Consider the following 22791-nt stretch of genomic DNA (forward strand, 5'->3'; position numbering starts at 1 on the left):
AGTCCACACTGGCCCTTTGAAGAGCATCCCATGTAGAGCCAACCCTTTACCCTATCCCTGTAACTCTACAATTTCCATGGCTAATCCACCTAGCCTGTACAAACTGGCCAAGTTAGCATGGCCAATCCACCCTAACCTGCATACCTTTGGACTGTGGGAGGAATCCAGGCCACCCTGAGGAAACCCATGCAGACACGAGGAAGAATGTGCAAACTCCACACAGTCGCCCAAGGATGGAATCAAACCCAGGTCCCTAGTGCTGTGAGGCAGCAGTGCTAACCATCCAGCCACCATCCTACCTGTCATCTCATACTCAAAGCAATAACTCAGTTTCTCTCTCGACTGATGCAGCCAGATCTGTTACATTTCTCCAGCACCTTCAATATTTGTTTCAGATTTCTAGTATCTGCAGCATTTTGCTTTTACGCATCTAGTTTAATCAATCATCATCTAAGTGAAGGAAAAAGTGAAACTCAATTTACAAATATTCATATAGCGGAAGAATAACTTACTGAAAAAAGTAAATTTAATTCGAAAGTAATCAGAGTAGTTAACAAAGCATTAATTTCCCCCAGTAAATCAACAAATTAAATGATTTGGAATGGGCTGATGGTAAAAAAAATTGAGTTTAGCCAGAGATAATCAAATATTGTTTGTTATGTCTTCATGTATTTGATGCTTTTACTGAATCTGAGTAAAAAAGAGTTCTTCACATTTTATGAGTTGATTTTATTCAGTGAAATGGAGAGTTTGTCCTTCTGTAATTCCTATTTGAGGAAATGTATCTGTTGCAAAGCACAAACATAAAAACAGAGCCAATCAACAGAAGCATAAATTCAACTTAATAGATAAGATCTGGTCATCATTGTGGTAAGATGTGGGGTTCAGGAGATGCATATATCTAAGGCAGGCAGTCGGGTACGATTCAAGTAATTTTAAGGGAGTTTAAATAAGTTTATGAAGAAGCAGTAGTTTAGATATAAGTAGTTTAGCTATAGAATAGGCAGGAGAAGTATTCATACAATAAGAGTTGTAGATTGTTCGCAGATCCCAGAGGAAGAATGGATGTTTGGCATATAGAGTTGATCTTAGGAGCTTGTGATAGTGGCATCCTATTCTCTAGCCAAAGAGCTGTTCCCAGGTTTTCCGCCACTTCCATGGTCCATTTTCCATTGGAAGATGACTGCCATCTGCTACAGACTGTCCCCAATCTCCAAGCATTCATTTCTGTACTCTAAGCTGACTCTTTCCTTTTTATTGGCTAACTGCAATTTGAATTGGGTTTTATGGGGCAAGGTTTTCTCACAGTATCCCTGGTGCCCTTGCCATCTGTAGAAGGCATGCGCACCCAGGCAAGCAGTGGCATTCCAAAGCTGCACTGATCAGTCAAGGACAGATTGGGAACGTGTGGGAAAAGGTGAGGGTGGCACCACGATTCTGCGGGTGGAGGACCTGGTTGAGGCTGTGGTGAGTAAGAAGGCCAGCCTCTTCGTGGAGGACCAGCATCTAAGGCCATGCCACCAGACTCCGGCTGCCCAGCCCTAGGTCACCACCCAATCAGTGCCTCCACCAGAGTGTGGAAGCACAGCCAGCAGTGCCACAGGAAGTTCAATGACACCTCTGCTACCTCACCCTCCCTCTCCCTCTCTATCTCTCTCTCTTTGCTACAGCACCCACTTCCTACCAAGGCTCATGTTCTGCCATTCTCACTTGTGCCTGCCTGCAGTGTCTTCTCTCACCAGTTCACACCCCCACTAAACTGCCACATCATTAACTCTACATGCCCCCTTACTATCACAGGAAACCTCACCACCTAGCAAGCACCTGCGCCAGGACTGTGCCACCCACTTTCACTCCAAATTTCTCAATCTCTTTGCTTTTCTCATTACAGGAGAAGACATCCAACAGCAATGATGAGAGCACGAGGACAAGTGGATTGGAATCCAACACCAGGCTCCTCAGCTCATATCTGGAGGGAATCCAATCCCTTGCTGGAGAAGACATGTGCCACTCTTGCAGTGATGCCAACACATCCTTGTCCCATCAACTGAGTATGTATTGCCACTCGTTTCTTTTACTTCTTTTATTCTTTTCTTTATTCATTCACGGGATGTGGATCCCACTGGCTAGGCAGCATTTAATCCCCATCCCCAATTGCCCAGAGGGCAGTTAAGAGTTAACCACATTGCCATGGGTCTGGAGTGACATGTAGGCCAGACCAGTTAATGACGGCAGTTTCCTTCCCTAAAGGATATCAGGGACTCACATGGGTTTTTCTGACAATCAGCAATGGATTCATGGTCATCATTAGACTCTTAATTCCAGATATTTTATTGAATTCAAATTCCACCATCCGCTGTGGCAAGATTCCAACCTAGGCCCCCAGAACATTGCGTGGGTCTCCAGATTAACAGGCAATATGATTGTTTCATGACACACTCTTGGCCTCAATGCCTTCTCTCTTTGTGTACAGACAGTATCTCCTGTACTTCTACAGTGAAACAACCAGCTCCCCAGAAACAACTTCCTCCACATAACTTTAATAAGAACCTGAAGAGATGTAGTCACAATTGTTGCTATGATTCTTATTTACCCATACTGTAGGTGTAAAACTATACGAGTGAAATCGAAATTGGTTATGAATGGCCCTTCCGTTATTGCAAAATCCTGCTATGGCAACTCTACATCACTCTGACTCAAATGAATGACTAAATCCCATTCTGGATCCCTTTTGGTTGATTAATTCTTTTACAGGCCTCTTTGGTTAATATATTAAATTGTTCATAATCTTTTTTGTGGTAAACACAATGGATCCTATGGTAGTGGTATATCTGACTCCCTCAGAGAGCTCTTAGTACATTTAAAAGAACCAATGCTTTTAATCTGGCTTTGAAATTTTACAGATAGGGTTATTGACCTGTCTTTTCTTGTGTTCATCAAACCTCTTCCTGAATCCCTTTATTCTCACACATAGGGAATTCCCTCCCTTTTTTACAAAGGCTGTTGATCAAATATTCCACTGCTGTATCCAACCAGGATAATCTCTACATTATTTAAATGCTTCTCCAGGTCATCACAAAGCATTCAATAGGGAGAGTTGCAGCCCGTAAGCCTTGTTGACAGAAGGGTGCAGGGGGAGATTTAGACTCAGTGAGTTTGAGGCTGCAGAGAGGAGATGGTGCCACTTCCCTTTATGGAGTGCAGAAACCTATCGAGCTTCTTGCTGGATTGCTGGCCATCCCGTTTCAGCTGGTACACAGCACTGAGCTGGGTTGCCTCTTGTAGTGTTCAGCTGGACAAAGTGCTGCCCTCCTCTCACCCATCCCATCCACCACCAGCTCCAGTCCCCTGTCTGAGAAATGGGTAGCGAGCCTTCCTTTTCCCTGGGCCAGGTGTTGAATGTTGAGGTTCAAGAAACACAGTACGAGGAGCCATTTAATAACTCTCAACTAGCTCATCCTCCCAAGTTACTAACCCTAACTGCCCTCTGTGCTGCTTACTCACTCACTGGGGATACCTCTTCTGCCCCTGTGTCACCACTGAAGATTTGACAAAATGAGTAGTTTCAAGTACCTGGGATCAGTACTGGCAGGGATAGATGTAGTGAAATAAAAATTAAACAACAGGTTGGCACCGTTTGCAATTATTAGAAGGTGTGAAGTGGGTATTGTGAGATAGCAATGTATTGCTGAAACTGAAAGAAAGAATCTAGTTGTGAGACCAATATTTACTCATAGCAGAAACGTAGGCAACAGAAGAAGAGAGCAACAACAACTAGATGCAGATGAAATGCTGAGAAGTGTGGAGCTAATTCAGTAATGAAGATATGGTGGTGAAGGTCTTAAGCTGCAGTTGTGGACTATTGCAACAAACATGTAACTGACCTAGAGCTAAAAATACCTGCAAAGTGTATCGGCCTAAAACAACTCTGGACAAATTGTGTAGGAAGGCTGGCAGTGAAGAAGAGAGGAATGAGTCTGCAAGTGAACACACTTTCCATTTGGTAACACACAGCACGTGGATGCAATCATTCAAAAAGAATCTTTTGCCGCGTCTAAGGACCAGTAAGAGTGGCAAAGGTGAAATGCAACTGAAATCAGAGACTGGGGCAAACGCCAATATTGTACCACAGAAAATACTGATGACAGATGTTTCACATATAAATGTAAATAATATATCAATATATAAAAATATAATACAAATCATATATGTAAAATATGATTGCCTACAGATGTGTCAAAAGTCTGCATTAATCCACAGTTATAAGAGGTGACCAGCACTAATGGAGAAACAGTGAGTCACTTGTGAGGGGTATCCAGTGTCATCATGAATAAATCTCCCTACTAAAGGGAAAATGCAGGAGATTTAGTGGGGACCTGAGGAAAACGGTTTTTTTTTACCCTGAGGGCATTGAGAATCTGGAATGCACTGATGGGAAGGACATTCGAGGTGGGAAACCTCACAGCTTTTAAAAAGGGTACGTGGATGAGCACTTGAAATGCCATAACGTTGGAGGATATGGGGCAAGTGCTGGAGATTAGCATTGGTATAGACAGGTCAGTGTGGATTCAATGGGCCTCTTTTGTGCTTCATGACTTGATGACTCTGTAACACTCCCGTAGTGCATGTGCAAGTGCATTTTCAAATTGTAAGATTAAAGTTACGGGTAGCGAGATAGTTATCAAACCAGACATATAAGTCTACAGAAAAGAGTTGACAAACACAAATCTCAGCAAGTCTCGCTATTACTAGATCAGGTTGAGTCAGCAGGCCACCTATGCTTTCAGTAAGACGTGAGTAATGAATGTAAGAGATAATACATTTATAAATGCAAGTAAAATTTTCTTCATCTCTTTGTATGCAGGATATAATTTATTTAAATCGTTCTATTTAAGAAAATAGGGATGTTATATGCTGTGCGTATGTGGTTAATGTACTGATTAATATATTGCTAAATAAAACTAGCTTGTTATAGATCATCATGAGCGGTGATACAAGTTACTGTGTGATGTATTCGTTGGAACTAATAACAGTAAATAAAGAACTCTCCTGGATATCTGCTGTTCTTCAATAATCTTCATTTTGTTTACCAATCACTGTCGTCATGTTTGGTACGTTTGTTTTAAGAGCTAATAGTACAACATTAACCATGTCCTTTTCAGTTTTAGTCATTGAAATGACTTAATGTAGTAAGTGCAAAAGTTGTTCACTCAGAAAATTATGGGTACATTTACTGTTGCCTGAACAAATATAGAATAAGAGGACATGAAAAATAAGGTGACATTGATGATTGACCAGGATATTATACTGGGCTATGGGTCACCAATGTCAGGCTCACATGGGGATCCTGAGTTTGTATTGGGGATCGGGAGATGACTCAGCAGTGTTTCTCATTCTGACTGAAAACTGCCCAAATGCCTCCTTGCCCACAAATTAAGAATAGCAAGTGGATGTGATTGTAACTGACCAATCAGAGACCCAGCAGCACTGAAATTTCACTGAGTGAGCTAGGAAACATGGACACAGCTTGGGTCTCAGAGACTGAATGGGCACCTCAAGATGGAGCAGCTCTCGAGAACAAACTCAAAAATATACAATCAGAGAGGCTCATCAACCAGACTTCTCATGGTGGGCCACTTGGGGTATGTAGGTGATCCTCTCTGCTCTGACTCTAACTTTAACACACGGAACCTCTAGTTCCAATTGGGCCCTGGCTCAGCACAAAATGTGGCTGCCTCCAGGATGTTGGTGGAATCCTCATACAATGGGAGGGCAGTGGAAGCGATGCTTCATTGCTGGTTCAATTGTCGGAGGCTTGGGAAACCCTTCTGCATGGCATCTTTTGTTACTTCCGTTTGGTACTCATTTCTACGTGCCTGCCGAGAATGCCTGCCCCTAATCTCAAAGCAGTTGCTGAACCAATTTTCTCAAAACAATGCACTGAAAATGGGAACCAATTTCCCAGGAACATCTGAGATGCATTTTAACATTTTCCTATGCAGATTCCTTTAGTTCACGGAGAGCACTTTGAAACTCTTCATTATTACAATCACACTCCAGGGCTCTCTCAAAGAATTCAATGGCTTCGGATTTCTTGCCATCCAGTTGGTGTATTAGTCCCAATATACCAAAGGCAACACTGTCCCTTGAATGTTCAGCCAATCGATCTTCAGCAATTTTTTTCAGTGTTGCTTGACAGTAACCTTCTGTCCTACTGTTCAACTTAAGCTTTAAGCATTCCTTGAAATGATAAATGGCATTCTGCACTGATCCCTTCCTATTTAACTGGTGCAATCCATATTTCCAATGAATTAACTGTCTGTTTATATGGTTGCAATCTTTATTTCTGAGCTGGTTCTCGTAGATCTCATCAGTTTTGTAATAATCTTTGCATTCCGCAAAGAGTTCTGCCAGATCAACAATTGCACTAACAAGAGATGGCTTCTGATCATATGCTGTTTGGAAATGGTATTTGCAAAGTTCAATCAATCTTTTTCTTTCTTCATGAGCAAGATATCTATGAGATGTCTTCTTCATTTCAGACAACTTATTTCTGTAACATAAGCCGATCTGGTGGTGAAGGAGTCCAGAGTTCGGTCTTCCCATCAGTGCCTTTTTCAACATCTCTAAGGATCGGTCAACAGATCCTTCTTTTCGTAAAGCTTTGGCTGTGTACTGAATTAAATAGGGGTCATCAGGAGAACTCACGATTACTTCTTCCAATAGTCTGCGTGATTCTCCCATCTGATTAAATTGTTGCAGTCGAAGAGCCAACATGACCTTGAGAAAAGGGTCATTTGGGTTCAGTGCTAATGCACGGTATAATTGTTTCACTACTTTGCAGTGCTCAAGAAGTTGAGGGTCTCCAAATATTTGCTTATTTCGAAACAAAGAGGTTGCGTGAGCTGTATTCCACTCAATGTTATCAGGATCTGCCTCCAGAGCCTTTTCAATACATTCATTTGCCTCTTCATAATATTTCCAGCCAAATCTCAACATGGACCAACCCTTCTCCCCATATACTTCTGCGGTCATTGCTGTGAAGCGAGAGGCACCAGGGAACTGTTGGCAGATCCTCTCCAGCTTGTCAAGGTAGGACTGAGCCTCTGCCACTTCTCCCACGTGGTAATAGACCCAGGCTGCGTTTCCATAGGTGACAATGCTCCACTTTTCAACATCTGATTTGTGGTCCTTCCTCAGAATCTCCTCAGCTTCCCATAACTTATCGAATGCCTTCTCACATTTGTTTCTTACACAGTTGACAAATGTAAGCAGATTGTAAGGCATGATTTTATATTGCACAATGTCAGCCTCAATTGTATAATTTAATCGTTCTTGTAAATCATCCCACTCAACATCCTCTATTTGCAGGTTCCATGTGAAGTGACATTGCAGCTGAAGCAATTTCTCTTTCAGGGAATCCCTTGCCGTGTCACTGTAAGAAATATGTGGCAAGATTTATAATATAATCAATTATACACTACAATAAAGACATCACTTCACACAGAACAAATTTCAAACACAGGAAAGCTAATAAAGATCCTCCACACAAGCTGAAAACTCAAGGGAACCAAAAAGCTGAAGCACACATGGAAACCACAAGAACAGACAAGAAAATATCACTTGGACCATGGAAATGCTGTACTGTTATGACCCAATTGCCCAGCTCCATGCAGCCCTGCATCCTCACTGAAAGCACGCAAATAACAAATACCCAGGTGTTTCAGGCCCTGATTTAACTGCTAACCTGTATTTTGGTGTCTCCGACAGTACAGCCCTCTCTTCGGGATCACCACCGGCCACAGACTCCGAGAATGGTGCTTTATCACAGATAATAAAGATACTATCACAGATAATAAAGCAGATAAGCTGATAGTTCTATCATATCAGTTAGTTACGGATGCAAACCTCTCTTACCTCATGACGATGAGGATTGATAGCATCAGCTGCTTCTTCACGTTTAATTCTCTCGATCGACAACAAAAATACAGCCAAGAGTGCTAGGCTCTTGCAAGATATCTTTACATCGCCCACATTCTTTTGAGTCTGTGATTCTAAAGAGAATTGGACTTGACACTAGAAACTGGATGCGACAAATACAACAATATTATCTTCAGTGAATGTGGTGAACCTCATCACTAAGAGAAAAATAACTGTTCCTCTGGGATTATTTTCCCCTCATGTTATTTATAACATGCTGCGAGCTTGCTGTATTAACATTCACTTGTACTGTATAACTACAATTGCTGGAATTCATAAGCTTATTATATTGATTGCTTTGGAATTACAATCAAAATTGAATAATGGGATAGTTTTAATGAACATTCTCCCTAATATACTTGACACTAACTTGACTTCAGAATCACAATAGAAATAAGCATTCAATTTCTCAGATATATGATCATGATAGAAAACACCAAATAACGAACACCATCGCCCATTGTCCCAAGAGTCCTTAGTCATGATAAATAGTCCACATCTGTGGCACTAAGCTAAATCATGCCTTAAGCTCCTCCCACTTGTTGCGGGATGTCTCTCCAAGAAAATCAGTTCTGTTGAACCGTTTGAGCATTGTAGTCATGGAATCAGCTTGTTGAGCCAGATCAAAGCTTTCACTTCATAGGGCCAGTGATGTAGGCCACCTTGAGGTTGCTGGACAGAGAAGGGAAATGACACATGACACACATTATGAGTTCTTGTCTTAAATGTCAAAGGTTAGGGCTGGGGTTTTAAAGAAAGACCTCAAAGAAATCATTTGTCAGCTAGGGAACAATGTTCTCTTGCAATGGAAGAGTAGGCTAGATAATGTGACAAGAACGTGTCAGGAATTTTGTCAAAAAATTTTCACCTGAGGCAGACCCAGCACACAGAAATCCTAAGCAGCCAGTGTTTGTGACATTATAAACATATGTATCATTGCTTGGTGATTTTCAAGGAAGTGATTTTGCATTGTGAATCTTAGCTGTTGAGAGTTAAACCTAGAATCTAGAATAAGTAGTCTAAGGCAACTAATCTTGCTTAATAATCTGCTCACAAAATAGTCCATAAGCTTCTGTTTAAGTGACATTTTTTCTTGAAAATGAATACAGAAATTGAATAAGACTCCAAATTGGTCCTCTAATGGAGTTCATGTCTTTTGATAATCTTTTAACTCTGATAGTTAGCACTGATATGATAAGTCTTTGTTGACCTTCATTCTCTATGGTTAAGCGAATCTTAAGGCTTGCTTTTTCCTGCATCAGGAAAACTCAACCCTAGAAATCATAGCTTTGATCGCTGTTTGAATATTTGGAGTTCAGTTAGGAGGTCTGTTGTGTCCCAATTTAAACTAGGAACTTTTGTGGACATTCTGACAATATGCCTTTGACCTTTATCTGCTTGCTATTGATCCAGCAAGCACACATATCAAGTGTGGTAAACTAGCCTCTCAATATAGATTTGTCTGTTTACCAGCAAAATGTGTTTGCAGCTATAGGTTAATTTACTTGCTGACAGTTCAAATGCAACGTTTTCCATTTCTGCTCACCATGTCATGTAAATGAATTTCCAATAAATGATTAATCATTTGTCAAAGATTACTTAACTCTGAGAGATTATTTGTTTAATCCAGCAAAGCGCACCACAAGATATGAAGCAGACATGACAGCAACAAACTGTGTTCAGTTCAAAAGTGGGGTGGCTGTTAGTCAGGACCATAAAATTGTAGCAAAGAACATATATAATGCAGAATATGGTCAAAAATGTGGCCTGATATAGAGTACATAGAATAAACCTGAAAAGATTCAAGGATTTTGGCCCAACGACAGTGAAGGAACAACGATTTATTTCCAAGCACATACAGAGTAGCCTGGAGGAAAACTTGCAGGTATTGGTGTTCCCAGGTATCTGCTGCACTTGTCCTTCGCAATGGAAGTGGTTGTGGGTTTGGATTAAATGTAACTTAAAATTCCATTTGGAAAGTTCAGCTTCGATACTGATTTAGAACAGTCCATTCTTTAGCTTATGAACTGCCTCCTCTGATTTTACATTCTCTTGAAGTTTAGACAATATCTGCAAATTGGACATACATGCTTTAAATGTCAGTATTCAAATCCTTAGGAGGGTATGCACTGGTATGACCAGTGCAAAATGGATTCCTGCAAGTCACTGGCCTGTCTTATATGTTTAATTCTCATTGTTGGTTTGGAAGGTGCTGGCTAATGAACTTTGATGAACTTCTGCAGTGCATTTTGTAGATAGTGCACACTGTTGCTACTGCTTGTGGATGTAGTGCTAATCAATGGGCTGCTATGTCCTGATTGGTATCAACGTACATGCGTATGATGGGAGCTGCACCCATCCAGGCAAGTGAGGCGTATTACATCACACGACCGACTTGTACCTTGTAGACAGGATCTGGGGAGTCAGGAGGTGAGTTACTAGCTGCAATATTTCTAGCCTTTGACCTGCCCTTGCAGCTGCTCTGTTGAAATGGTGAGTACAGTTGAATTTCTGGTCAATGATAAAACCCAGGATGTTGTTAGTGGGGATTCAGTGATGATGACACCATTGAATGTCAAGGGATATGGTTAGATTGTCTCTTATTGGTAATCGTCATCACCAGGCATTTGTGTAATGTGAATATTAATTGCCACTTGTCAGCCCAAGCCTGAATATTATCCATAGCTTTTTGCATTTGAACATGGACTCATTCAGTATCTGAAGAGTCACGAGTGGTATTGAAAATTGTGCAATCATTGATGAACATCTCTACTTCTGAAGTTATGATGGAGGGAAGGTCATTGATGAAGATAGTTGGGCCATGGCACTATCCTGACAAACTCGTACATAGGTGTACTGGAGCAGAGGTGACTCACTTCCAACAAATACAACCATCTTCCTTTGTGCCAGCCAGCAGAGAATTTTCCTCCTAATTTTTATTGATTCCATTTTGCTAGTGCTCCTGGAAGCAACACCTGGCAAAATGCCATTTTGATCTCATGTGCCATCACTCTCACCTCACTTCTGGAATTCAGCTGTATTATCCATGAATGAAAGCAGGCTGTAATGAAGTCAGGAGCTGAGTTACCCTGGCAGAGCCCAAACTGGGCACCTCCGAGCAGGTTATTGCTGAGCAGGTGCTGCATGATAGCACTGTTGATGACACCTTCCATCACTTTATTGATGATTGAGAGTAGACTGAGGGTGGTAATTGGCTGGGTTGGATTTGTCCTGCTTCTAGTGTACAGGGCATACTATCCAAAGTTGCCATATGATAACTTTAGGCATTAAAAGAGATTTGTTCACAAATTGTAAATTGTATTACTGTTCTAACATTTTTGCTAGTTCATTGCTACTTGTCCAAAAGAATGTAATCTTATGAATCCCTGCATGCTCCACGATGTCTTAACTAAAGGTCATTAGTTAATTAGCAGTTCATAACATCATTTCATCATCTCATCCAGGATCACAGAACATAGAACATTATAACGTAGTAACAGGCCCTTTTGACCCATTATTTCTGTGCTGACCATTATGTCATTTTAACCTAATCTCATTTTCCTGGACATGGTCTATAGCCCTCCATTCCTTGCCTTTTCACGTGTCTGTCTAAGTGTCTCTTCAGCTTTTCTCAATTATCTGCTTCTACCATCTCCACTGGCAATGCATTTCAGACACCTACCAGCCTCAATATAAAAGAACCTGACTTGCACATCCCTTTAAACTTTCCCCTTCTCATCTTAAACTGACACCCCCTGTACTTGATGTTTCCCTGGGAAAATTACTTTGACTATCCACCATGTCCATGCCTCCCGTAATTTGATATACTTCTATAAGTCACCTTCAATGCTCAAGCAGAAACAACCTATGTTTGTCCAACCTCTTCTTATAACTAATGCACTCTAATCCTGTACCATCCTGGTAAACCTCTTTTGCTCCCTCTCTATAGCTTCCACTTTCTTCATAGTGTGGTAACCAGAACTGCAACATGCCTTTTGCCTTCTTTACCACCTTAACCACTTCCGTTGCTGCTTTCAGGGAGTTATGGACCAGGACGCCAAAATCCCTCTGTATGTCAATGTACTTAACTTTCCTACTGTTTACTGTACTTTCCTTTTGCATTTGACCTCCCAAAATACATCGCCTCATACTCAACCAGATTAAACTCTATCTACTATTTTTCTGCCCAACTTTCTAACTGATGTGTATGCTGCAGTATCCTTTGGTAATCTTCTTCACAATCCACAATTCCACTAACTTTTGTGTTATCTGCAAACTTACTCATCAAAGCACCTACATTTTCATCAAAAACATTCATATAAATTACAATGCTTTCAGCACTGATCCTAGCAGAATGCCACTAGTCACAGATATCAAGTCAGAAAAACTTACCCCCACAACTATCCTCTGCCTTTTATAGCTAAACCAATTTTGTATCCAACTTGCCAGCTCACCATACTACTTGAACTTCTGGACCAGCCTACTATAAGGGGCCTTGTTAAATGCTTTAGTAAAGTCCATGTAGACAGCAACCACTGCCCAACCCTCATCAAACATCTTTGTCACTTCCCCAAAAACTCAATCTAATGAAACAAGACCTCCCCCACACAAAACCATGCTGACTATCCTTCTAAGTCTATACTTCAAATGTGAGTAAATCTTGCCTCTAAAAATAATCTCCAATGATTCTCTACCACAGGTGTAAGATTCACTTGTAAAAAATTTTCTGAATTTTCCCTGTTGCCCTTCTTAACAAAAGAACAACATTGGCTATTCGCCGATCTTGTGGAACCTTATCTAAAGAGGATACAAAGATCTTTGTGTTGACCCTAGAAATCTCCTCCCTTGCCTTCTACAGTACCTGATGATAGATTCTGCCAGGGCTTCGGGACAAATCTGCCTTAATGTTTATCAAGATATCTAACACATCCTCCTTCTGAATATCAACATACCCCTTTCTAATCTTACTGTCACTCATTTCCTCTCCTTGACGAATGCCAATGCAAAGTATTCATTAAGGGCTTCACCCACTTCTTCTGGCTCCATACATAATTTCCCTACTTCTTCTTGAGTGGAACTATTCTTTCCCTAGTTATCCTTTTGCTATAAGTATACATATAAAATGCATTTGAATTCTCCTCAATCTTACTTAATAAAGACATTTCATGGTCTCTTCCAACCTTCCCAATTCCTTGTTAAATTTTTTTTCTGCCTCCTTTATCCTCCTCAAGGGCCTTGTTTGATTTCAGTCTCCTAAACTTCACATTTGATTCCTTTAGTTTTTGAGCTTTCAATATCTCTTATCAACAAGTGTTGCTGAATTTTGTCATCCTTAACTTTCATTCTCACAGGTATATGCTGCTCTTGAACTCTGATCAACTGACCTTTAGAAGAGTCTCATGTGTCAGATTTAGATTTATCTTCAAATGGCTGCTCCCAATTTAAATTTTCCAGTCCCTGCCTAATAATGTTGTAATTAACCTTCCCCTAATTTAATACTTTCATCCAAGGACCAGTCATTTAGATACATCCTTCTCCATAATTATCCTAAAATTTAATGGAATTATAATCTGTTCCCAAAATGCTCTCCACTGAAACTTCAATCACTGGCCAGGCTCATTCCCCAATTCAGGGATCTTATACATGAGCCTTCCCTAATTGGGCTATCTACATATTGCTTCAAAAAACCCTCCTGAAAGCACCTAACAAGTTCCACCTATCTAATCCCAGCACAAAAAGAGTCCCAGTCAATATTAGAGAACTTAAAATTACCCATGACAACACTCTTGTTGATTTTACATCTTTTCATATTCCTCTGTCTCTGTCTGGTTATTGGGAGGCCGACGGCAAAACCCCGCTGATTGCAACTTTCTTATTCTTAAATTCTACCCATATAGCCTGGCTGGATGAGCTCTTCAAGATATCCCATCTGAGATCAGCTGTGATGGCTGCTTCATCAGTAATGCAACTCCTCCATCCCTTTTCCATCCCTCTCTATCTCACCTGAATCACCTGAACCCTGGAAGATTGAGCTGCTAGTCCTGCCCTTCTCTCAACTAAGTTTCTGTAATGGCTACCCACATCATAGCCTCATGCATTAATCCAGGCTCTAAACTCATCCTGTTTTACCTGTTACACTCTTTGTATTAAAATAAAACCCCACACCGCCAGTCTTACAATGTTTATTAACCTGGTCCTGCCTGCTCTTCTTATTAGACTTGCTTGACCTAATGTCAACATTTTCCTCAATCACTTCACATGCTGACCCACTGCTCTGGCTCCAAACCTTTGTCATACAGGTTTAAAGCTTCCTGAGTGGCACTAGGGATTAAAACATAAAGTTGCCAATCTGACCAGGGATAATAGCAGCATGCAAAAGCAGCTCAGCGCCTGACTCCCTAAAGCTTCTTCACCATCTACAAGAAGCAACTCAGGAGTGAGACGGAATACTCTCCATTTGCCTGGATTGGTGCAGCTCCAATAGCACTCAAGAAGCTTGTTACCATTCAAGACAAAGCAGCCCACTCGATTAGTGTTCTATTCATTCACTAAACATTCAATCCCTGTAGCACTGACGCACATTGGCTGCAGTATGTACCTTATATCAGATGCACTGTAGCAAATCCCCAGGGATTCTTACACAGCAACTTCTGAACTCATGAACCCATGTGACCATCAAAAGGGAACAGAATACAATCACCTGAAAGCTGCCCTCCAACTGAAGGCACAAAGGATTTTCTTCTGTTACATGATTCTTCGTGATTCATGCTCGAGTGTGTTGCTTCAATGAAAATGTGTTAATCAAACACAATAATACAGTCATTATACAGTTACACAATAATTTCAGACAGCCAGGTTTCTAATTAGAATGAAGTGAAAATTTATCAAGCACAGTAATACAGTATTTATTACAGTTATACAATAATTTAGTGTAATCAGGTTTCCTGTATACATAATGTGAAAATGTATTAATCGAGCACAATAATACAGTAATTATTATGGTTATAAAATAATTTCATACAGCCAGGTTTCCTGTAGACATAAAGTGAAAATGTATTAATCAAGCACAATAATACAGTAATCATTACGGGTTATACAATAATTTCATACAGCCAGGTTTCCTGTAGACATAAAGTGATCAGTCTTGGCTTCGGTAGGTATCTTACAGAGTTTTCTCAAGCTGTGGGCTCTCCCTTGCAGAATCCTCACCATTCTCAGAAAACCTGAGCTACTTATTCTCTATTATTCAAAATCTTCTGTTTCAATACTTTTTCCACATCAGCTGATCTTTCATATAAATTTCTAAGCTTTGCTATGATGTTTCTGTGATGGAGAAAAACAGGATACATCCTAGCTCCTTATCACTTTGAGCACTTTAAACTAGATGATGACTCCATATGGGATTTTGTTTGGGAAGGAGAATGAATCAGATTCTAACACACATCAATTGTAAATTGCAACCATACCTCTCTCTCTTCAAACCGTGAAACACTCTCCACTACAGTATTGTCGGTCTCCCTATGCAACGTGGACTGTGGTAGTTCAAGAAAGCAGCTCACCATCAGCTTCACATGGCCAATGTGAGGTGGGCAACAAGTACTGTCCTGGACAATGATGCTCACATAACTGGACTGAGAAATTAAAATTCTGCGTTGCTTCCCATCGATGAGACCATTTTCAACAACCAATGCAAAGTCAGCTGATGTCACCCCCATCTAAGTGCAATGGACAGCGCTAACATTTAAATCCTCTGTGATTCTGTCATTGCAAATGAGAGAAGCTACAGCCTCTTCTGTTGAAAATAATGGTGTGATCCAATTAACACTTCCTTGACTTGATTGTAATGGTTGTCCCAAACGAGCAAGTGAGACAAACAATGCCATGGCCAAAGATATTTAGAGGTGACATTGAGCTTGTGGAGCGGATAACAAGAACGTGATCAGGATCCAAATCCTGTGATATGAGGAGAGGCTTCTGATTCAACTAACATTGTTGATATTTCTTGGGACCCTTAGGAAGTCCCCACATAAGCACATATGCAGCAGTTATGTGGGAACTATAAACTCCAGATACTTTCTAATCAACCTTTTCCAGGATGTTATTACATACCTGTAGGGCAGATGGGACATGAACCAAGTCCTCTTGGTTGATGAGAAGCAACACTAATAAAAGAGCCCTAAATTGCAAGTTTTAACCTGCCCAGCTTGTTCCATGATTCATTGGCAATGATGGCTAAAACCTCAAGACTTAGGCTGTTTGCTCTGTCTGTATGGGGGCTCTTACATAGATTTATTTAAGTGTTTTTCACAGCAGGTAGAAGACCAGCAAATCTGTCACTAATTCAGCTGGAGTGACAAAGCATTCCAGTAACCATACCAATGTGTAGGCCTCCTACTGGCAATGTTCATTCACCCTGTACCATGGATAAGATGATGTCACTATTCCCCACTCCACAGTCACGACTCAGTCCAGCCAATTTCTTCATAATCCAACCTACCAATACATCTACCTGCCCTATGACCTTGAGCCAACCACCGAGCAGCATCCTCTCATCTGTCTGCCCCTTACCCCCTTCATCCACCTGCCACCCAAATCAATGCTGATTACTACACCTTGGAAGACTTAGCCCTGAGTAACAGGAGGAAAGCTTTAGAAGACAGGAGTATGTAAAAGTCAGTCAACAAAGCTTTATGGAACATCAGTTTGAGCCTAAGGAAGAGGAGCAGCATGAAAGGGTAAAGAACATGGTTGAGGATTTGGAGAAACTGTGTAATATTTAACTCCTGGTCAGTGATGGTAGGTATGGATGGATGGAAATAAAAATGAAGAAACAGATTAGCTCTGGTTGGAATAGTTTGAAGGTGTGCAGTGGGGATTTATGCAATAGAAAAGTATTGCTTAAAGTAAGAGACAGATTCCATAGGTCAGGTGTGAGGCTGATCTTTATATAAGACACAAACATAGGCAACAAGAAGAAGAGAAGAATTGCAATGAAATGCAAGTGGACATTAATGCAAAGAGGGCTGACTGATAGGGATGGACAAGCTTTGGAAGTGATAAATCGGGAGACCAGTGTAGATTGTGGGAGCATCAAAGAAAATAGTGCAGATTGGTTGGAAATAATCTATTAAAGAAAGAGAGAGAGGAAATGTGATGATGTAATCGAGGAGGTGAGCCTACCAGACAGAAGAACAGGACAGCCTATTGCAATCTAGCAGCAAGAAAACTCTGAGCAACAGGATTGAGCAAGGAAACAGGGCCTGACAGGATGAGGTGGAGAAGGATGATCAACCAACAATGTAACAGTCCCAAGTAAAACAGAAGAAAACTGAAAGAAGACTGACATAATACCTTAGGCTACGATTTATGATAAGTAGACAATTTGATACCATCCATTTCATACTTCTGAACAAAGTTCGAACTATTGTGTTATTTCTTTGTAGAATGTGTGAATAACATATTGAATAACATGCCACCGAATGTGCAAATCCTTTGGTATATAGCATCACAAGAAATGCTGCAAGTTGACATGTAGTATTGTAGATGGAACAATATTGATCAGCAAGGTCCTAACGTAAAAAGAGATTTCCTGAAAATGTTCAATGAAGAACCCTTCATTTATATTATCAATCATAGTCATAGTTATGTTTGTTTTAAGAACCAATAACAAAACTGCAGAATGCAACACGATGGCCGTAATGGATAATATGTTTGGTAAAGAATTGGTTCTTCAAACAAATGAGAATTTAAAAGGGCGGGGAGATATCTTCAAGTGGTAATGGCTCCAAAAGTAGGTGTTCTGGTGGAATCGGAATGGAAATGTTGATCTGCAGAGCTTCAAAGTACTGTGTGCTTTGCCTCCTGAAAAGAGTTTGGAGCATTTAGAGACCTGATGCTGCTGATGCAGTAGATCTGCAAGGTGTATTGGACTAAAACAACACTGGCCAAAAAGTACAAAAATGCTAACAGTGAGGAAGTGGCCCGAAACCACTGCAAGGCAAGCCAAACAGAACACACACACACACACACATTGTGACAGGAATAACCTTGAAGTACAGGAATGCCCACAAGATAGGCAAAGGCCTGGATTACAATGAAGAGACAGAGATAGACAGAGAGAGAGAAAGAGGGGGGAATGAGTTTGTAAGTGTTCATGCTTTCCATTCAGTCACACACAGCACATGCATGTGATTACTCAAATAGAATCTTTTACCAAAATAAGAGTCATATTTCCATGTAAAATTGGCAAAAATGAACTGCAAGTGAAGTCAGAGACTGGAGCAAGTGCCAACATTTTATCATGGCTGATTCTAGTGAAAAATGCTTCATATATAAGTTACTTCTTGGGATATGGATTTCAAAATCAAAATTTCTGCTAACATCAATGATGCTTTGATAACTTTTATCTGTTTGATATGATTTGAATTACTACTGTCCTGTGTACCAAGGTACAATGAAAAGTGTTGTCTTGTGCACTTTAAGGCAGATCATTTCTGAATTTTTAAATGTGTATCCACAGTATAAAGGTGATTTTTAAAAATTAATTCTGCTTTGTTTAACAGGTGTTTTTTTCTCTTTGCATTCCCAGGAAACCCTGTATGTGAACCATATGGTAACAAAGTTAGAAAGTTGAAGAAGTTACCAAGAGAAAAGTCATGGGAGATCATATTTAGAAAGTTCAAGGACAAGATAGTTGTGAAACCAGGCATATGAGTCAAGAGAAAAGATTTGACAAGCACAAATCTTTGCAATATTTCACTATTACTCGATCAAGTTGAGTCAGCAGGCCACCTATATGTTCAGAGAGGCCTGAGTAATTGCTGTAACAGATAATACATTTGTAAATACAAGATACAATTTTTCTCATCTGTTTGTACATAGGTTATCTAAATCAGTCTATTTAAGGAAAGGGGGATGGTATATGCTGTGTATATATGGTTAATGTACTGATGAATATATTGTTAAATATGCAAATGTTTTGTCATAGATCATCATGAGAAGTGATACAAGTTACTATGTGATATATTTATTGGAACTGATAACAGTAAATAAAGAACTCTCCTGGATTTCTACTCTTCTTCAACAATCTTCATTTGGTTTACTGATCACTGTCATCGCGTTTGGTACTTTTGTTTTAAGAGCCAAGAAGGTAACATTAAAAACTGAAAGAACTGTGGATGCTGTAAATCAGGAACAAAAACAAAGTTGCTGGAAAAGCTCAGCAGGTCTGGCAGCATCTGTGAAGGAAATAAAAAGAGTTAACATTCCTCAGAATCTAACATTAACCATGTCCTTTCCAGTTTTAGTCATTGAAATGAGTTAATGTAATAAGTGCAAAAGTTGTTCACTCAGAAAATTAAGGTTACATTTACAGTTGCTTGAACAAATACAAGATGAGAGAGGACATGTAAAGTAAAGCGACATTGACGATTGATTAGGATATTACACTGGGCTATGGGTCACCAATGTCAGGCTCATATGGGGATCCTGAGTTTGTATTGGGAGTCGGGGGACAGCTTCAGCAATGTTTCTGGTTCTGACTGAAAACTGATAAATGCCTCCTTGCCATCAAATTAAGAATGGTGGGTTTTGGGAGGGGGATGTTGGTGGTGGTGGCGGTGGTGGGGGGGTCGGTGGTTTGCAATGGCCTCTTGGTATTGTTGCTAGACTGTTAACCCAGAGACCCAGACAAGATTCTGGGAACCCAGGTTGAAATCCTGCCATAGCAGATGGTGGAATTTGAATTCAATAAAAATCTGGAATTTTGAGTCTATAGATGACCACGAAACTGTTGTCAATTTTCAGAAAACCCCATCTGGTTCACTGATGTTCTTTAGGCAGAAACTCTGCCATCCTGACCCTGTCTGGCCCACTGCAACTCTAGACCCACGGCAATGTGATTGACTCTTAACAACCCTTGAGGCAATTGGGGATGAGCAATGGTGGATGTGATTGTAATTGACCAATCACAGAGCCAGCAGCAAGGAAATCTCACTGAGTGAGCTAGGAAGCAGGGAGACAGCTTCGGTCTCAGAGACTGAATGGGCAGCTCAAGATGAAGCTGCCCTCTGAAAGTCAAGTCAAGAATCTTAAAGCAGAGAGGCTTAGCCATCAGCCTTCTCTTGGTGACCCACTCAGGATATGTAGGTGACCTTCTCTGTTCTGACGCTCACTTCAGCAAATAGAATCTCCAGTTTCAATTAGTCCTGGGATGGCTACCTCCAGGATGTCGGTGGACACCCCACACAATGGGGAGAAGAACGGATGATCCCTTGCTTATACAATGGTCAGAGGCCTCAGAAACCTTTCTGTGCAGGATCTTTTGTTACTTACATTGGCTGCCCAAACCTGCCTGGTGGAATATCCCTACAAAGAAGGCCTGCCACGTAATCTTAAAACAACTTTTGAACTATTTATTTCCAAACAACATGCTGAAAACAGGAACCAATTTCCCAGGAACATCTGAGATGCATTTTAACATTTTCCTATGCAGATTCCTTTAGTTCATGGAGAGCACTTTGAAACTCTTCATTATCACAGTCGCACTCCAGGCCTCTCTCAAAGAATTCAATGGCTTCGGATTTCTTGCCATCCAGTTGGTGTATTAGTCCCAATATACCAAAGGCAACACTGTCCCTTGAATGTTCAGCCAATCGCTCTTCAGCAATTCCTTTCAGTCTTGCGCGACAGTAACTATCAATCTTGCCCTTCACTTTGAACTTTAAGCATTCCTTGAAGTGATAAATGGCATTCTGCACTGATCCCTTCCTATTTAACTGGTGCAATCCATATTTCCAATGAATTAGCTGTCTGCTTGTACGGTAGCAATCTTTATTTCTGAACTGGTTCTCGTAGATCTCATCAGTTTTGGAATAATCTTTGCATTCCGCAAAGAGTTCTGCCAGATCAACAATTGCACTAACAAGTGATGGCTTCTGATCATATGCTGTTTGGAAATGGTATTTGCAAAGTTCAATCAATCTTTTTCTTTCTTCATGAGCAAGATACTTATAAGGTGTCTTCTTCAGTTCAGACAACTTATTTCTGTAACATAAGCCGATCTGGTGGTGAAGGAGTCCAGAGTTCGGTCTTCCCATCAGTGCCTTTTTCAACATCTCTAAGGATCGGTCAACAGATCCTTCCTTTCGTAAAGCTTTGGCTGTGTATTGGATTAAATAGGGGTCATCAGGAGAATTCAAGATTACTTCTTCCAATAGTCTGTGTGATTCTCCCATCCGATTGAAATACTGCAGTCTAAGAGCCAACGTGACCTTGAGAAAAGAGTCATTTGGGTTCAGTGTTAACACACGGTATAATTGTTTCACTACTTTGCAGTGCTTAGGAAGCTGAGGGTCTCCAATATTTTCTTTAATTCGAAACAAAGAGATTGCGTGAGCTGTATTCCACTCAATGTTATCAGGATCTGCCTCCAGAGCCTTTTCAATACATTCATTTGCCTCTTCATAATATTTCCAGCCAAATCTCAACATGGGCCAACCCTTCTCCCCATATACTTCTGCGGTCATTGCTGTGAAGCGAGAGGCACCAGGGAACTGTTGGCAGATCCTCTCCAGCTTGTCAAGGTAGGACTGAGCCTCTGCCACTTCTCCCACGTGGTAATAGACCCAGGCTGCGTTTCCACAGGTGACAATGCTCCACTTTTCAACATCTGATTTGTGGTCCTTCCTCAGAATCTCCTCAGCTTCCCAAGATTATTGAATGACTCCTCACATTTGCCTCTTATGCAATTTATAAAAGTAAGCAGATTGTAAGGCATGATTTTATATTGCACAATGTCAGCCTCAATTGTATAATTTAATCGTTCTTGTAAATCATCCCACTCAACATCCTCTATTTGCAGGTTCCATGTGAAGTGACATTGCAGCTGAAGCAATTTCTCTGTCAGGGACTCCCTTGCCGTGTCACTGTAAGAAATATGTGGAAAGATTTATTAGTTTTATATTAATTTGGTGATTGTGAAATTATTGCGCACCAGCTAACAGAGAAATCCAGAATAGCTGGGCACAGCTCAAACACATTCCACAGCATGAATGATAACTAGAAGCTGAGCAAATTGATGCAACAGACAGAAAATATCCAAGTGACCCACGGAGTCGAAACTGTTCTGCCGTGTTACGTCTCACGGAGAAGTTTACAGGACACCTTTATGGGACATGTTCATGATACAAACACTGTACCTTAGTAGGTAGCCTGAGAATAATAAGATCTCAGAATCCATTTAATCTCAGACAACTTGAAGCATGTCTCTCTCCTGGAAACATATTACCCGAGAATTATGATTGTGTAATTTTTCTGCCAAATTGTTAATTGGAATAAAGGTCTGTTGGATTCTGGAATACCATAATATTCATTCCTAACTTCTTTTGTTTCAGGGGATAACATAAGCACTACCACCTTAGATCAAATATGCTGCTGGAGGCATGCTCACATCAATATACCATCACAGGAAATGTGAGAAATTGGAGTGAAAGTCGGTAATTCAGTCTGCCTCCTCCATTGTGCTATTTCCAATGCATTCTGAAATCAGGATCCTCATTGGTCCGCTTCACCGTTCAAAAACACCAACTCTCTGAAATGAGGCACAAGATTGTCACAATTCAAAGGGCTCGGCAGCTGGTACTAGGACATTTTGACCTTGTTGCTAAAGCAGCCAAGATCTTCTCATTAGGCTTGGAAACTCTATTTCCAATCTTGATCAGACAAAACTACACACTCACCTTCCTGCAATTTATTTCTGAGGGATCTTCTATTGGAGGATTCTTTAGAATTAACTCAGTGTAGCAAACATCA

At 40.6% G+C, this 22791-nt stretch overlaps 1 protein-coding gene and 1 pseudogene across 1 annotated transcript; both read right to left on the reverse strand.

The window, feature by feature from the left end:
* Positions 1 to 578: 578 nt before the first annotated feature.
* Positions 579 to 8069, reverse strand: LOC125461922 (interferon-induced protein with tetratricopeptide repeats 5-like). The gene is made up of 2 exons (XM_048551297.2): positions 7918 to 8069; positions 579 to 7435 (listed from the first exon to the last, which is right to left on the reverse strand). Exons 1-2 carry the CDS (start codon positions 7941 to 7943, stop codon positions 5995 to 5997), a joined length of 1467 nt encoding a protein of 488 aa, XP_048407254.1. The 5' UTR covers positions 7944 to 8069; the 3' UTR covers positions 579 to 5994.
* A 6888-nt stretch (positions 8070 to 14957) lies between these two features.
* LOC125450265 (interferon-induced protein with tetratricopeptide repeats 5-like) overlaps positions 14958 to 22791 on the reverse strand; it is a 120568-nt pseudogene continuing 112734 nt past the window's right edge.

Source organism: Stegostoma tigrinum, chromosome 20 (genome assembly GCF_030684315.1).
Source record: "Stegostoma tigrinum isolate sSteTig4 chromosome 20, sSteTig4.hap1, whole genome shotgun sequence".
In the NCBI taxonomy this organism is placed as follows: domain Eukaryota; kingdom Metazoa; phylum Chordata; class Chondrichthyes; order Orectolobiformes; family Stegostomatidae; genus Stegostoma; species Stegostoma tigrinum.

Coding starts and splice junctions, on each gene's coding strand:
- LOC125461922 (XM_048551297.2), bottom strand. CDS start 7,943: ATGCTATCAATCCTCATCGTCATGAG. Junction 7,436..7,917: donor TCAATCCTCATCGTCATGAG/GTAAGAGAGGTT, acceptor TATTTCTTACAG/TGACACGGCAAGGGATTCCC.